Source organism: Acanthopagrus latus, chromosome 22 (assembly GCF_904848185.1).
Source record: "Acanthopagrus latus isolate v.2019 chromosome 22, fAcaLat1.1, whole genome shotgun sequence".
Taxonomy (NCBI): Eukaryota; Metazoa; Chordata; class Actinopteri; order Spariformes; family Sparidae; genus Acanthopagrus; species Acanthopagrus latus.
The window spans coordinates 17,008,609-17,025,198 of record NC_051060.1 but is presented as its reverse complement, the minus strand read 5'-3'; the positions used below and the strand labels follow the sequence as shown (position 1 = coordinate 17,025,198).

The following is a 16,590-nucleotide window of genomic DNA, read 5'->3' as shown; positions in this document are numbered from 1 at the left end:
GCCACTGTTCAAGTTCCAGCCATAGTGAATACAAGAAGTGGATGCTGGTGATGGATGCCTTCTCAGACTACATGCTGAAGTGTCCTTAAGCAAGACACCGGACCCCAAATTGGCTGTTCCACGTCTGTGTGAGTGTGTGTGCGCATCACCTTGTGTGGTAGACTTCCACCAGTGAAATATGAATGTGTGTGCGAATAAGTGGTCAGTAAGGTCAGTGATATAAATACAGTTCATTTTGTATTATGTAATATTTAGAGGGTTATTAAAGGAAGGAGAAAACAAACATTGGCATTACTTTAAAACAGAGGCTTTCCTGAATAAAATAACTAATCAAAACATTTACTTTTATTTATTCATTGTGTATTTGTTAACAAACCATAACACGGGAGCAAGTCAACATGCATAAAATATTATATTTCGTGACTTTTCCCAGAGGCGGAAGCGGTCGGTGTTTCGTCATCAGTGTGCGCCACATCCATTTTACCGACTGGTACTGTAGCCTCTGCAGCTAAAGGATACCACTATCCGAGTGTTTGTGTAAGAGATTCTCTCAGGGCATAACTTGAACATTTCTCTCACATATGGACAACCGTCCTCACAACTCTTTCTACAGAGTGGGATATATCGTTTTTGATTAATGCGACTTGACCCGGTCGATAGATAAACATGTAACGTTAGCCATCAATGATACAAAGTAGCTAGGTCCGTGTTAGCTGTTAGCTTTTATAGCCACCCAGGTTGTCTGTGAGCACAAAGGCCGGGTACGCTGCCCTGGCCTTTTAACAATGTACCCCTCCTATGGAAATTTTGGCGGACCCCAGCCACAAAACTTTGGAGGTCCTGGACCCCGTAAGCAGCCTGGTGGCGGGCCTGCCGGTCAGTCGGCGGGGTTCGGCGGCTTCGAGCCTCCATCCACCGGCTCGACGTTCTCCAGTCTGCAGGAGCAGCACCGCCAGCAGATGCAGCAGCTCCAGATGCTGCACCAGAAACAGCTCCAGTCTGTGTTACACCACGGCAGCAGTGCTAACTCGTACGGTGCTGGACACTTAAGTGGTTACTCGGGGACATCGTGGCACCCAGACGGAGTAGGACATTCAGACAGTGGGTTTGGAGCTCAGTCGTACAGTCAACAAGTCGAGCCTCCTGGTCAGCCCACCAGAGACCTCACTGCCCCTCAGCAGGCACACACACAGCCTCCCCCGCCTCCACCGCAAGTCAACGAGCCCCAGCCGGGTCCTCCCCCTCCAGAGCCCCCGTCAGTAAAGCCACCTGAGAACAAGTTGGCACCCAAAGAAGACAAGAAACATACACCCGGCACAGACGACAAACCCTTACCTTTGCAGGTAAGGTCTTGTATCTTTGTGTTGAAATGCTTTAATGCTAAATCTCATTACCTTGATAAATAATTTGTTGTTGTTTTTTTTGTTTTTTTGTTTTGTTTTGCTCAACCTGAAGCTAGAACATAAGGCTAAAGTACATCCTAGACACCATTTGTTTTTTAGTGATACAAAAAAAAATTACCTACATTTGTAAGCTGCCTGTCAGCAAATGTAAATGCTCATCTCTGTCTGATCTTGGCCACACTTTATTTCCTACTTGTGTAAACTAATTTAATTTTGGGATGTCAAGCATATATACAGCCTAAGGGTTGTGATGATTAAATGGAACGATCAATATTTAAATCAGTATTTATTCTTGAAGTGAATTTGCGCTAAGTTGATTCACTACTAGTCCCAGTTCTTATAAAAGTGAAATATGAGCAGGTAAAAGAGCATTTAATCTAAAAAAAAAAAAAAAGAGAGAGAGAGATTAAAACAAATTTGAAGATAGTTATTATGTCACATTAACATGTCACATTGAGCAAGAATTCAGCATGAACAAGCAGAGCAAGATTCCACTAACACTGGACAGATATGTGTTAGTGCAAATAACAGGTTTGAGCATGTGTCCTGTGTATGGGTTATAAAGGCCATGAGATGCTTGTGTTTTACAAAGAGAGCTTCTCACTTCTGCAAGTTACCGAACTACAGTAAGTGTACAAACACAGTAGAAAAGAAAAAGTGAAAAAGTGTGCATTGTCTGACAATTGTGATTGTTTTATCCAGGACAAACAGCAACTTTGGTACAAACAACATCTTCAAAATCTTCAGAAGTTGAAAAATGAGCGCGGCAAACAGAATCAGAAAGACGGTAATGGTCCAGTGCCGCCACCCCCAGAGCAAGCAGTTCCCCCTCCTCCTCCATCAGAATCAACAAAAGGCTTACCTCCTCCACCCCCTCCAAAAGAGGAGCCCCCAGCACCCCCTCCACCTCCTCAAGAGGTAAGTAATTATTTCTAAAGTTATATAGAGGTGTGTATGTGAATCATTGTTGTTCAGAGTGACTAACAGTCCTTTTACTGCCAACATTTGGTGAAACTGAGCAAGAACATGTCCCAGGATCTGGAGTGAATCTCTATGGAATACCCGTGACAGTGTTTAAATAATAAAATGTAACTTCCTTGTGTACTCCGGCATTGGAGTGTTGTGGATGAGTTCAGGAGCCTCACAGCCTTCGGAAATAAGCAGTATGGTGGTGCGGCAGCAGATACTTTTGCAGATGGCATCAGGGTGAACAGACTGAGACTTGAGCCGGTGTTATCAGTGTTGGAAATTAGATTTTTCCTCCAACAGCCACTAAAATAATGTCCAGGCACAATTTTGATGGTCATCAAAATGCTGTGGTGTGGATGAGTTACATTAAACGCTTCTCTTCGGTTATTAACACTTCCCGTCCTTGGCTGTGAATGAACTATGCCTTTGTGATGTTTCCAGTTGGCCTTTCTATTGCTCCTCTGTACAAATTGACCAGGATCTTGCTCCGGAATTGGACCTTCCTAAGTTTCTGTAGGAAGTACAGCTTTTTCTGTGCTTTTTTAAGCAGGATGATGATGTGTGATTGAACATTTGTAACAGTTAGAAATGGTTTTCAGTAGTGCCTTTCCTCCAGCTATGCAAGTTATTATGTCTTGCATTACAAACCACTCTCACATATTCTTTGTAAGCTGCAAATCTATACTGTGCTCCAATCTTGCCGTGTTTATGTTCATAGCCTGACGTCCCACGGGACCCAGATGAGGCTGCGCGCCTCAACCAGCTACAGGCTGCAGCAGCGCAGTGGCAACAGGTGCAGCAGCAGAGAGCCAGTGTACAGTACCAGGCTTTGATGACACAGCACGAAAAGCTTCAGCATGTCTTGGAACAATACCAACAGCTGCTTCAGCAACCTGCAAACATACAGGTAGGTACAGTATATGGTAGTGTTTTTTGAAGACATTCTTACTGAAGTTAGGATCTTGCTAAAATGACATGTAAGGTCAAAAGAAACCATATTATCTTTTGTGCCCCCACCACCGGGAACTTGCACTATATTTGAACCAAAAATAAAAAGCATATTTTCTTTAATGTCTTTTTTATAGTCAATGACCACAGAAATGCAGCTGAGGCACTATGAAATGCAACAACAACAGTTCACGCCCTTATTCCGAGACTGGAATCACTCCTTCGTGCTTTGGCATGAGCAGTTTCAAACCTATCACCACAAAGACCAACTGCAGGACTATGCAAATCAATGGAAGCAGTGGCAAGAGCAGATGACTGCCACCAGTGCTCACCTTCAAGAAAGAGTGTCCACTCTCACCGCCATGGTGCCATTCGCCTCAAGCCAGTATAGTAGTGGCATGATGGGACAGTATGGCCAGTATCCTGAACAAAACATACAAAGCCAACAGCAGTCAGTAACACCGGTTATGCAGCATTCTCCTGGTGCTGTTGGTCCTGGATCCCAAGGTCTAAGGCCCACTGGCTTTGTGCCAAATTCAGAATCACCTGCTGGACCCCCTATAAGAGGAGGTGGCCCTGCAGGCTTAGTCAGACCCCCAGGCCCTGCAACCATTCAGCCACCAGGCTTCAACAGCATTAGAGGTCCACGGTCAGTAGAGATTGTTTCATATTACTGTGATTGGCATTCTTTTTTCTTTTAATAGAAATATTACTTTAATAATAATGTTTTCTTGTCATTTTTGTAGTCCTACTGGTCCAAGTGGAAACAACCCTAGATTTGACCAGCCCCAGCAAGGTTTTGATGGTCCTCCAAGATTTGGCCAGCCCCAGCAAGGTTTTGATCGTCCTCCAAAATTTGACCAGCCGCAGCAGCGGTTTGATGGTCCCCCAAGGTTCGACCAGCCACCACCACGCTTTGATGGTCCCCCGAGGTTCAACCCACCACAGCAGCGCTTTGATGGTCCCCCAAGGTTCGACCAACCACCACCGCGCTTTGATGCCCCCCCTCAATTTGACCAACCAAGGCACCGTTTTGATGGTCCTCCCAGATTTGACCATCCACGGCAACGCTTTGATGGTCCCCCCAGATTTGATAAACCTCGATTTGGGCAGCAGCCCAGATTTGAACAAACCCTAAGGCACCCTGCTGCGCAGCCTCGATTTGAACGCCCACCTGTGCCACTGCAAGTACAACAGCAAGCTCCCCAACCAAAAGCAGAACAAGCTACAAAACCATCTGCCAGTATGGATGCTAAGACACCTGGAAAATCAGTCGTGGAGCCACAGTCTGAAATAGAAAAAAATGAGTCTCCACCAGAGAAGAAAATTAAATCTGACGACTTGACAGATGACAATTTGTTTGGAACTGAGGGCTTTTTTGTCCAAGATGACCCCATTCCTCAGACATTACAAACAAACACAAAGACTGATGAAATTGATGGCAATAATGCCTCTAACAATAGTGAAAAACCCAAACCTGTAAACAATAAGCCTTCTGTTACTTCTCCCACTACTGTGGGATCCAAGAATACTGCTGCACAAAATCAAGTCAAACCCGATGGGCCCCCAACAGGCAAGATCGCCCCACTTGTTCCAAAGCCCCCCGGAATCCAAAATGATCCACAAGCGTCTGGCCAAATGCAGTCAAGATCAGATCCTCCAAGGCCTCCTCTTGGTAGGGGAAGAGGCCAGCCCCCAGTACCTGTTCAAGCACACGGGAGAGGACGTGGGCAGATGGGCTCTGGAGATTTCAGGGGACCAAACACTGTACCACTTGGTGGGACGATAGAAGAAGATGACTCTTATGACTACATGCCACCTGAAGGGGACTTGGGAATGCAAGAAGAGGAGGGAGAATATTACTGGCAAGATCCATATGAGGAGTATGGTGGTGGGGAGTCTGAGGTGCCTCCTGAAGAAATGTGGATGCCAGAGGAACAATACTTCCCAACAGAGGAAGAATATTATGAAGAGCCAATTGCTGGACCCCCTATGGGGAGAGGGGGGCCCTCAATGATGAGAGGGAGACCCGTTCCAGGTAGAGGGGGCCCACCTATGGGCAGAGGAGGTCCTCCTATGAGCAGAGGAGGTCCACCTATGGGTAGAGGAGGTCCACCTATGGGTAGAGGAGGTCCACCTATGGGCAGAGGAGGTCCACCTATGGGCAGAGGAGGTCCGCCTATGGGCAGAGGAGGTCCGCCAATGGGAAGAGGAGGTCCGCCAATGGGAAGAGGAGGTCCGCCAATGGGAAGAGGAGGTCCCCCTATGGGTAGAGGAGGTCCGCCGATGGGTAGAGGAGGGCCCCCTATGGGTAGAGGAGGGCCGCCTATGGGTAGAGGGGGTCCGCCTATGGGTAGAGGTGGACCACCTATGGGTAGAGGAGGTCCCCCCATGGGTAGAGGAGGTCCCCCCATGGGTAGAGGAGGTCCCCCCATGGGTAGAGGAGGTCCTCCCATGGGTAGAGGAGGACCACCCCCCATGGGTAGAGGAGAGCCAATGGACAGGCACTGGGAAGACCCTGAGTCAGTGGAGTACTCAGAAGAAGGGGACCCTTATTGGGAAGAAAGGAGACCTCCAATGAGAGGTATGAGACCTCTGTTTCCACCTGGCCGGGGTCGTCCTCCACGAGGTCATCCCGATTTCATGCACCAAGGACATGGACACCCTCCTCACCAAGTACATGGCCCAATGGATCATGAGGCATTAGGCTATGAAATGGACACTGATAATACCGAAATGGATCCATCAGGGCACTCCATGTATCATGGACATGACCCTCATAGCCATTCAATGCATCCTGATGTGGGAAGAGGCAGGCGTCATATGCCACCACCATCTCATGAAATGATGGATCCTACAGAGGAGCAGCCATTGTATGATGAAGAAATGGAGAGAGAATCGGGGTGGCAAGCACCACATGGCAGAGTTCCTCCTCTGCCTCCACATGAGATGATGGATTCTGGAGGAGTGAGGAGGAGACCTATGGGTCGAGGGATGGGAAGAGACATGTGGCGGCCTGGTCAAATGCATGAGAAATATGAAGAGGGATATAAAGAGGGTATTGTTGAGGATTATGGTCATGGGGAAGGTGGGTATCGCTGGCGGCCACCACAGGACTATCCCCCTGATGACCATCGGCTTGAGGCCAAGCACTATGAGTCTGAATGGGACAGAGAGCGTCCTCCTCCTGAGAGAGACTATCCACCCCGCATGCCACCACCAGAACCCCACAGAGATGGCCATTGGCCAGAGGAAAGAGAAAGAGAAAGAGGTCCTCCATATCCATTTGATGAGCGTGACAGGGGAAGAGGAGAACTTAGAATCCGTGAATATGGAGATGAGCCCCCGTACCGACAGGAAGAGCCACCATACCCACCATCACTTTCAGAAAGGGATAGGCCCTCAAGACTTCCTCCACCACCAGAGAGAGGGTACCCTGCTGACTATGAGGATCGCAGAGCTCGCTATGAAGATCACAGGGAAGGACCTCCTCTGGATAAACCTTCAGGTGCACCTGTCACTGAGAGCTCAGTTGACGGAATGAGTGGAGCAAATGTACTTGCTCTCTCTCAACATCAACATGAGATCATCTTGAAAGCTGCTCAAGAGCTGAAGCTTATAAGGTAATTTCTATTCTTTAATTACTGATTAATAAATTGTATGATAGGGTCACCCAAATTAAGATTCTGGCTTGGCTTGAGTGGAATCTGGCAATGCGGATTGAAGTGTTGTCTTTTTTTTGCCAAACCTTAGAAATGTCTTCCTCTGAGATTTCTACCATGACCAATTAGAAAGAGGAGTGGTGCTCAAATCATCAGAATATTTTACTAAGTTTATTTGGCAATTCTGGACATTTCAGTTATTTAAGCAGATCTCTGTTTTTTTCATCACAGCATTGGCACTTGACTATGTTATTTGGGGGGGTGGTCAACAGGGAATTGAAGGAGGGTAAAACACCTGGTACTGAACCTCAACCACCAACTGATGTCTTGCCTGATCTCCCTGCTGGTCTTCTTGGTTTGGAGATCCCACCAGATGTCAGGAATGTCCTGAAGGTATTGTATAGTTATTAATACATGTGGTTTTTTTCAACACCCAACTGAAAAATTGCATTTCTGTATAAAAGGCAAGGGCATTGGTCATACGTGATGGTTCAGACTAGGGCTGTCACAATGTCACATTTTCTCTGCACAATTACTGTGGCCAAAATAATTCATGATAACAATGTTATCATGATATCTACTTGCACTGCTAGTAGAGTGTCTTGTAGTGTTTGTCATGTCTTCCAGCAATAATAAGTGATAGCAGTGGCTGGCTAGCTAGTTATTATGTCTTCTTCTTTCTTCCATTTTATGGCTGGTGGCAACCAGTGTTAAGGTGCTTTGCTACCATCTACTATGACAAAGCAAGAACAGAAAGACATGGAAATGATTTAAGGGGCCCTAGGCGAAACCATGCTGGCCACTTCAGAATTCTATACAGCCTTACAATTTCAGTATTAATCATATTTTTGTTTAGCCATTTTGTATATTACTTTTGGAACTATATGATATCAAATCTGTCATCCTTAGGGCATGACTGCAGCTGCAAAGACTGTTTCAAATGAGTCTGTGTCTTGGGATGCCAAGCTTACTTCCAGAGATTACCAGCAGCCTCTCTCTTCTGCACCCACACCTACGGTGATTCCAAAGACTGTGGATTATGGACATGGGCATGGTATAAGCAGCAAATATAAACACATTTGAAATATTATATGAAATTGGTTAAGCCTCAGGATGTTGGTAACATTAACACTGAATATTTCAGAGCCTGGAGCCACAGTTGAGCGGATATCTTACGGTGAGAGAATTGTGTTGAGGCCTGACCCAGTGCCTTCAGACAGGGGATATGAAAAAGGTGAGTTCAAGTTCTGTAAAGCCTATCTTTCTATAACTGTTAAAGGAAATGTAGCATTTTTTTCTAACATTTCTTTATTGATGGATGATTTAATTCTCCTAGAACATCTTGGTCCCAGAGATCCCTACAGCAGAGACCCATATTATGACAGACGATCAGACCCTTATATGGACCGCCGGGACTACAGTAGAGAGAGGGAATTATACAGGGAGAAGCTTCCACCCGAATATGACAGAGAAAGATTTGAGAGACAGCGCTATCCCCCAAGAGAGAGGGATGAAAGGTAACATGTTTCCTCAGTGGCTCTGACACCCTGTTCTCTCCAAACCATAGGAAAGCACGGTGCTTTAGAACATATGTAATATTCTTTTCTATTTGTCTGTTTTTGATTCAAGCATACAGTCCATGGTTGAAGAAAGGTACATTATCACTTTGTGTTATACATTGTGATTAGTCAGCAGTGCGCCAGTTTTAATCAATTGTGAAAGTGAAAGTTAATATTACTCCTTCTCTGTGTAGATCTCCACAGGCAGCTTCTTTACGCTCAGGATACAGGGAGAGAGATCGGGATCTTCGAGAGAAGGACCAAAGTGGCAGCCGTGATCGAGATGAACATTATGGAAGACCTGGCTACAATAGACCGTCATATGAGCGCACTGGACTCGACCGCAGTGGATCTGAGCGATATGGCCATAGCTCCTCACCTTACGGTATTTCAATCTCACATTTGTCAGAAATGTCTGTTCAGTAATTCTGCTCTCACACAATGGTAGAATTTCACTGAAACTCTAATCTGCATTGAGTTTAAATGTATAATGTGAAAAAACAATGCCATTCAGAGAAAAAAATTTAATTGCAAATGCTGTCACACAGCGGACAGAAGAAGTTACCCAGATGACCGAGGACCTCCCTCTGCACCACCCCTTCCACCTCCACCTCAGCCACCTCCCAGAGTCGAGAAAAAGCCAGAGATCAAGAATATCGACGATCTTCTCAAACTACCTGGCAGATCGTCTCGGCCTGAAAGGGTACTTATTGATGCCATAACGTTTGGTGTAACAACATCACATTGTTAGTTGTGTAATACTGAGTACTAATTTAAGTGTTGTTTTTAAACAGATTGTCATCATAATGAGAGGGCTTCCAGGAAGTGGAAAAAGCCATGTTGCAAAGCTCATACGGGTGAGTGAGTCCTACCAGCAAATCATAATGTAATATAATAAACTTAAACAATATGCAACAACAATGTGTATAGTGTGTTTTAGATGTCCTTCCACAAAACATGTTTTTTACATAATTAATTATCATAACCTTTTCAATCAAAGCAAATCAAAAATATGAAGGTTTGTCTTTTATCTTGCATTTTCAAGGATAAGGAAGTCGATTGTGGTGGTACACCTCCAAGAGTTCTTGTTTTGGACGACTACTACATGACAGAGGTTGAGAAAGTTGAGAAAGACCCAGACACAGGGAGAAGGGTCAAAACGAAGGTGAGACTGACATGCTCCAATAACAAAGTAGTACTATATTAAACACTTGGAAATTAAGTCGGCATCAGCGAGCAACATCAAGTGACAGATACATGACAGTTGTTGTAAACTTAAACACAAAAAATCTGTTTTACAGGTTCTTGAGTACGAGTATGAGCCAGAGATGGAGGATACCTACCGCAGCAGCATGCTTAAAACATTTAAGAAAACTCTGGACGACGGCTTTTTCCCCTTTATCATTTTAGACACTATTAATGACAGGGTGAAACATTTTGATCAGTTCTGGAGCGCAGCCAAAACAAAAGGCTTTGAGGTGAGTTGTATTCATGAATGACTCGGAAAAATTGTTTCTCCAATTGGCCCTCTGCTAAGGTCTGTTTGCCCTGTTTTGTTTTTTTTTATATTAAGGTGTACCTGGCTGAAATCACTGCAGACACTCAGACTTGTGCAAAAAGAAATGTCCATGGGCGAACACTTAAGGATATAACAAAGGTCTGTTTGATCAGTTAGCTCTCTTAAGAATATAATGATTTCAATTTAAAAAAAAACCTACATACATGTAGATTGTATAAATTAAGTGGACGTAACCTCCTTGTCTGAAAAATGAAGGCAAAGTGGAAGTGCATTACACCTGCATTTTGGCACAAAATGCTGGACTGGAGGCTTCAAAACATTAGTTCGAAATCCCAATGGGGGAAGCCATGGTGGCTACGTCCGCGTGTTTTACACAGTCTATGTCCATACAACATACAATTCTTAATGGAGGTCTCTGTGTACAGATGTCCAACAACTGGGAGTCTTCGCCACGTCACATGGTGCGCTTAGATGTCCGGTCCCTGCTTCAGGATGCTGCTATAGAAGAGGTGTGGTCTTCAAGACGTGGTCCTCATGAAATTATAGTCCTTTTATCAGTAACTCGGTTAAGCTAACACGTATGGCCGTTATTAGGTTGAAATGGAAGACTTCAATCCCGACGATGAACCCAAGGAACCTAAGGCTGAGGAGGAAGAAGAAGGTGATCGGGTAGGACAAAGACAGATTTATTTATATTTCAGCAACATTTCCACTTATTTGCATTCCCATCTAACCCATAAGGTTATCCAGTAAATTACCCATTAGTCTTTAATTCTGATGTTTTAATGACCAGGCGAGATTCAAACTACAATGGGTGAAATTCATTGAATGTCATCGCTTAATTTCTTCTCACCTATTTTTAAATGATACATAAGTTAAATGATTACGTAGGTTTACAAGGAAAGACCAGAGCAGAAAATGCAGCATTATAACATATATAGCAGCGACACTGAGACAATCAAAATACTCTTGTGAATAATTGCCTAAATGAAGCTATAGCTGTAACAGTCCATTTAATTAAGAACCAACTGAATGAGTTCCTGTTTTTTCCTTTCTTTTTTTAAGAATCTATTTGTTCTATAGGTAAAGTTTAAATATTTTTCATTTCCTTATAAACTACATACTGTTGTTAAAGTACCACCATCAGAGTGATCCCAAACTGTAGGCTGTGTCATTGTGCATACAGCTGGACTGTTTCTAGTGCTGATATTTTTTTTAAACCAAGTAAAGTTTTTAATTTAAAAATCATGACTGAGAAAATAAGAAAGAAAAACTCAGATAGTGAATTGTTGAAAACATGTCTAATCTGTCACAAAAGAAAAAAACCTTAAATCTTAGTGCATCAGCTGCTCAGTTATTTTTAAAATGAAAATACCAGAAAATTCAAAATACTGAAGACTCCAAAGCAAATTCAGAACAAATGATTGAATGACATTTGTTTTTTCTGCCTGATGAATTTTACAAAGATGAGGTACATATTGCTTTTGCTAGTAGTATAACTTACAGAAACATTTATAATCACTTAAGTGTTTTGAACTCTGACTTTGGTACACCTTTTAAATCAAGAAAAATTATTATTTACTGAAATGTAAACAAACTATAGAGAAAAAAATGGAAAAACCTATACTGTTGTCATTCAGAGGGGTGAACTTTGTAGTATCTCCAAACTTGAAGTGAGAGATTCTCCTCCTGCTTCGACATGTTGATGAAACCTCTAAGGGTGTATAAAACTGTAAATGACATGGTATTACCTTTGGGTGTCCGCATATGAAGTATACAAAACTGGACTGTTTTCTTTTTTTTACGTGAATTTGTGATCATGAAAAAGTCATTTTCATAAGACGTGAAAGGGAAGCGTAAACCCCAGCTGAAACAAAAGGCCACTGGCCTTGGTCACCTATGAATAACTAAAAACAAATATGCTTCAGCTTAAAGTGCTTATCATCAATATTTCTACCATTTTCTATCAATGTATCAAATGACAATGTGACAGTAGAAAGGGCCGCAGGTAGCGAGGAACCTACAGACAATTATCGCCTGAATCTACAGCTTTCCTTAAATTTTAGAGCTTGAAATCAGGATTCAGCTTTACTGTCCTGGTTCACTCTGACAGCATCACATTTTTTTCTTGTGTCCCTTTTAAGATATCTACTTCCGTAAAAGTTTTTCACTGGCATTTCTATGCAGTAAGCACAAGGGTTATCCAAGCACTCATAATCATGGTATCCTAGTTTGATGTTCTTCAAATCCAACTGCAAAGGGAATGCTTTAGGAATGCTTTCTCCACATTACACACAATGCTTGCCTATCCAGCACTTTATTACAGTGGACATGAAACATAAAAACTTGAAATGCTGTTCAGTTTTAAGAAGTCTTAATTAGAAACTAAAAGTAAGAAGTTACTTCTGGTTTGTGAAAGAAAAACTGTTTCCAAACTGAAATGTTGAAAATACACCTCGTATCACAGTTGTCTGTTGCAGCTGTGACCACATCTAACAATGATGTTGTTTTGAGCAGGAGTGCACTGTGTAGCACTTCACTGCATGCATGTGTGGACAGAGCACAAAGCCTCTTCTACCTGGTGGCAGAAGCTGGACATTTTATCTGAATGTACTTAATTCTTTTTTTCTAAAATCAGAGTATTTTTCTGTGAAAGTTTATGGAGAGACCATGTGTCTTCAGTGTGTGTAATCTAGTAATGAATGATTCAAATAGTCTTACAAAGCAACAGGTTGCTTCCTTTCTTCAGCTTTGACCATTAAAGCATCAGTTTGTTTTAAATTTGTCCAGAAGCTGCTGGAATTTGAATTCTCAGCAGTGTATCTTTAGCAGTCATGTTTTGCTTTTTTGTCCTCACATCTAATGGAGCAAGACTGGTGTATCCAGCATAATTCTACAAACTCTGAACATTGTTACCAAAAGAAAAACATTACATTATGCACTTTAAATATCCAGACTGAAAGTATCATTAAAGCTACGACACACCGTGCATTCACCCACACAGGTATTTTCACTTACTATGTCTGATTAGACTTTCTGTCAGGACATAGTGGAAATAAATAGACTGCGCTTGAATTACATCTCTGTAACTATGAATATACAGGTAAAGCTCCGCCCATCTTAAACCTGAGAAGAGGTCTAATCAGGAAAAATAATAGAAAAAACCTGTGTGAATTTTTTTCTTTTATTTTGCACAAAAAATAGGTAACAATAAAATATCCATCAAAATTAAAACAAACTCAAATAAACAGCACAACAATAAATGAATGTGAGAACTAAATGATAAATAATAATAAATGCATTAATCTGCTCATGTCTCTTTAGCCAGGAGCAGATTAATGTTGTAGTAAAACACCTGTTCTGAACAGAAGAAGTGGACCACTGAGAAATCAAATCCTCAATCAGCATCTTTTTGTGTAAGATTTGTGTAAAGATTTAGGTTTCCACCGCAGTGGCTTAAAAAACAATAAGAGGTCAAGAGAATGAAAAATCAAAACAAATCTGAACAAAAAGAAAGTGAGCTAAAAGTGTGGTTGTACTCATGAAACCAGCAAACATGGTGTTAAATTATTACATTTAAACAAAAATTATATACGGAGCAATTTCATGTTTAGTCAACACTATTGTTTGTTTAAAAGTCTGAGCACAGCACTGAGACTACCACAGGGATATTTGTTTATTGCTGATGTAAATGTGTTTTCATGATTATTAACTAACACAGGCATACTACGTTACTGAAGAAGTTTTTCTGATTTATTATTATTTATTTTTTATGATTGCTTCACGATTATTTTTTTAAGGAAAACACTTTGGCGCTGAATTTGTCCTCCAAAACAGAGCACAGCTCTTGTCTACTATTTCCTTGCATGTAGCCAAAACCAAAAGGCTTAGTATGAAGAGTTTCTGTCAAAATATTTGCATGCCACTGTTACATACTTAATTGTATGTCTTATGGGCATAATATGCAGGATTTGTTGGTTTCTGTTTGTAAATAATCAAAAGTGTAAAAGAAGAGTGAGCAGCGTCAGCAGAAACATGGCAGTTAATCACAGAAATGAAATGTTGTTTCAAAGTGCTTCCCACCGGTTACGTTCTATATATAAGCACAACCACAGCTCTTCTGAATTTTGTGTTACTACAGCCAAATTACATGCTTTATATTGTGTGATGTTAGTCTCTCTGCTCTGCCTGTGTGTGCGCGTGTTGCTCACCCTGCCCTCGGTCAAACAGATTTATTTAAGGAAAGTCCTGCTTATTATGCCTGTAACCACAAAACGTCCTCATGCTGTCTCATCGCTCAGTTGTCTTTGTTGTGTGTAAACTACTAACAAACCAGTCTCCTCTCTTTTTAGCCCACCCCTGATTTCTCTCCCTCTCTGATCCCCCTATCGACCAGATGTTTAACTATTGCAGTGTTTCTTTATGTAATATAGGGCTACATTCCTAAAAGCAAATGGGAGATGGACACATCTGAGGCAAAACTCGGTAGGTTTTTTTTTGTTTGTTTGTTTTTTTTATTGAGCTTTATTTTATGAACGACTACCCCAGTTTAATTTGTGATGTTTGTGACGTCTTATAGCTGTATAGCTTAGTTTTTTAATCATCTATGTCAAGTCCATGAGAGGAAATGATCCCGTCTGTGAATCATGACCTGTCTCAGTGCACACAGCATGACTAAAGTCTAAGATAATAGTGTTTGAATTGAAAGGTGCTTTACATTTAACACTTGAATACAGCCAGCTTGCCTTTGTATTTGAAGAAAACATCTGTAATTGATTGAAATGAGAGACTGAAAAGATCAGGTTCTGCATATGAGGCCACAAGATTGGAAGTGTGATGTTAGGGTGTTTAGTTTAAAGTTTTATCTGGAGGGCCAAGCTGACTTGAACAATAACAATCTATTTATGCAGACAAATTGGACGGTCTGAGGGGCAGTGGGAAAAGGAAACATGGAGACATGGCAGGATTGGACGACTACCTTCAGCTGCCAGACGACTATGCCACGCGCACATCCGAACCAGGAAAGAAAAGGGTAAATTGACACACTGCACTACAGAGTTGTTTCTTTTGGTCGCCTTGAAATATCTCAGTTTGCCAGTGAAGCAACAAGAAAAAACAAAGTGTAAAAATCCAGGTACTCCACTTTGGAAATACAATGTTGTATACAACATCAAATGTTACACAGTGTAACAGATTTATCTCTAATGATGCACCTTGCTCCGTTCCCTGGTAATAACATGACACCCCGGGTGCTCCCCTTTTTTGTTCAGGTGCGATGGGCTGATCTTGAAGAGCAGAAAGATGCAGATAGAAAGCGCGCTATCGGCTTCGTGGTGGGTCAAACGGACTGGGAGAGAATAACGGACGAGAGCGGACAGCTGGCACAAAGAGCTCTCAACCGCACCAAGTATTTCTAAGAAGATAATCTTATCCCTCTTTTTTCCCCTTTGTTAAAAGGTATGCATTTTTCTTTTGTATATTTTTAGCATGGCTGTAGATGTTAAGAAGAGTAATTTAAACATGTTTTTAGTCATGCACTTTAAATGACTGGATGGCCTTTTCTTATTACAAGGCCTCTATTGAAATTATGAAACCACTCTGCAGATTTTTTGTTTTAATCCAGTTTTATCCCAATTTTTAGCAAGCCATTTCTTCAGAAAGATTTGTTTTTGCACAGTAGATAAAAAAGAATAAAATTTTGTGAATAATTCAAATGTCACTTCACTTAAGGGAATATATTTGTACACATGAAAAACAACAGTAATGTCCTCTATAATGATATGAACACACTTTTTTTACTATGTGTGAAGGAATCGAAATTATTGAATTTCCCTTGGGATGAATAAAGTATCTATCTATCTATCGTTGTCAGAATGTCTGAATATACCTGATTTTGCATTACTTTTATTTATCGGGACTTTAATTGATACCACAAACAAATCTGACCAGTTTATTTTTCTTTCTGCAGGTGTCCAGAATGTGAAAAGACTGAAGCTTACTTGAGTCATCGAGCTGACATCATCTATAGTTATCAGATTCTTAGTTATTTTATTGATAAGGATACAGTATATTTTTTTCTTATTTTAAACACTGGTTACATCAATACATTTGTAGTCTATGATTGCGTGCTGCATGTATCCTGTATTTTCTACTGTTTCTTGCTATTTGATACTCTTCATGCTTTCTGTACTCTATCCATGTAGCTCTGTTTCTTGATCCATGCAAAAATAAAATTTCACAAAACTGTCTCCATGGGGAGTAGTCATTTAGGCTTCAGCAACGAGAAAGATCAAGTGCATTTGTTTTCAGTTCAGTATAGAAGCATAAATGCAGACAAAACAATATAGACTTTAGGTTTAACTCTGTATATGGTTACATTTGTAGAATGTAAGACAGGAAATAAACGGTATCATGACAATGTGTTTTCATGTACGTGTGAAATGTCTGCTTTTTTTCTGTTAGCTCAGAAATTTCAGTTTAGAATTGAATATGCTAATTTATCACATTCCTCTATGGTTGGTTTTCTTTAC

At 41.6% G+C, this 16,590-nt stretch overlaps 1 protein-coding gene across 2 annotated transcripts; it reads left to right on the top strand.

The window, feature by feature from the left end:
• Positions 1–489: 489 nt before the first annotated feature.
• On the top strand, positions 490–16,308 carry LOC119012060 (YLP motif-containing protein 1-like). 2 transcript variants are annotated; one of them, XM_037085523.1, is made up of 22 exons: positions 490–1,343; positions 2,106–2,321; positions 3,091–3,279; positions 3,458–3,969; positions 4,067–6,943; positions 7,255–7,375; positions 7,892–8,036; positions 8,127–8,216; positions 8,319–8,499; positions 8,612–8,635; positions 8,736–8,926; positions 9,090–9,244; positions 9,336–9,398; positions 9,587–9,706; positions 9,843–10,019; positions 10,115–10,198; positions 10,486–10,569; positions 10,655–10,729; positions 14,494–14,545; positions 14,971–15,092; positions 15,331–15,517; positions 16,029–16,308. In XM_037085523.1, exons 1-21 carry the CDS (start codon positions 786–788, stop codon positions 15,475–15,477), a joined length of 6,183 nt encoding a protein of 2,060 aa, XP_036941418.1. In that variant the 5' UTR covers positions 490–785; the 3' UTR covers positions 15,478–15,517; positions 16,029–16,308. The 2 variants fall into 2 exon arrangements, with proteins under 2 accessions (XP_036941418.1, XP_036941419.1); XM_037085524.1 differs by lacking the exon at positions 8,612–8,635 and having other exon boundaries at positions 491–1,343.
• Positions 16,309–16,590: the final 282 nt, after the last annotated feature.

Bases quoted from the DNA above. Each gene is read 5' to 3' on its own strand.
- LOC119012060 (XM_037085523.1), top strand. From the start codon at position 786: ATGTACCCCTCCTATGGAAATTTTGGCGGACCCCAGCCACAAAACTTT. The intron at 8,636-8,735 runs GTACATTATCAC...TTCTCTGTGTAG, and splicing joins CAGTCCATGGTTGAAGAAAG to ATCTCCACAGGCAGCTTCTT. The intron at 15,093-15,330 runs GTAAATTGACAC...TTTTTTGTTCAG, and splicing joins CCGAACCAGGAAAGAAAAGG to GTGCGATGGGCTGATCTTGA.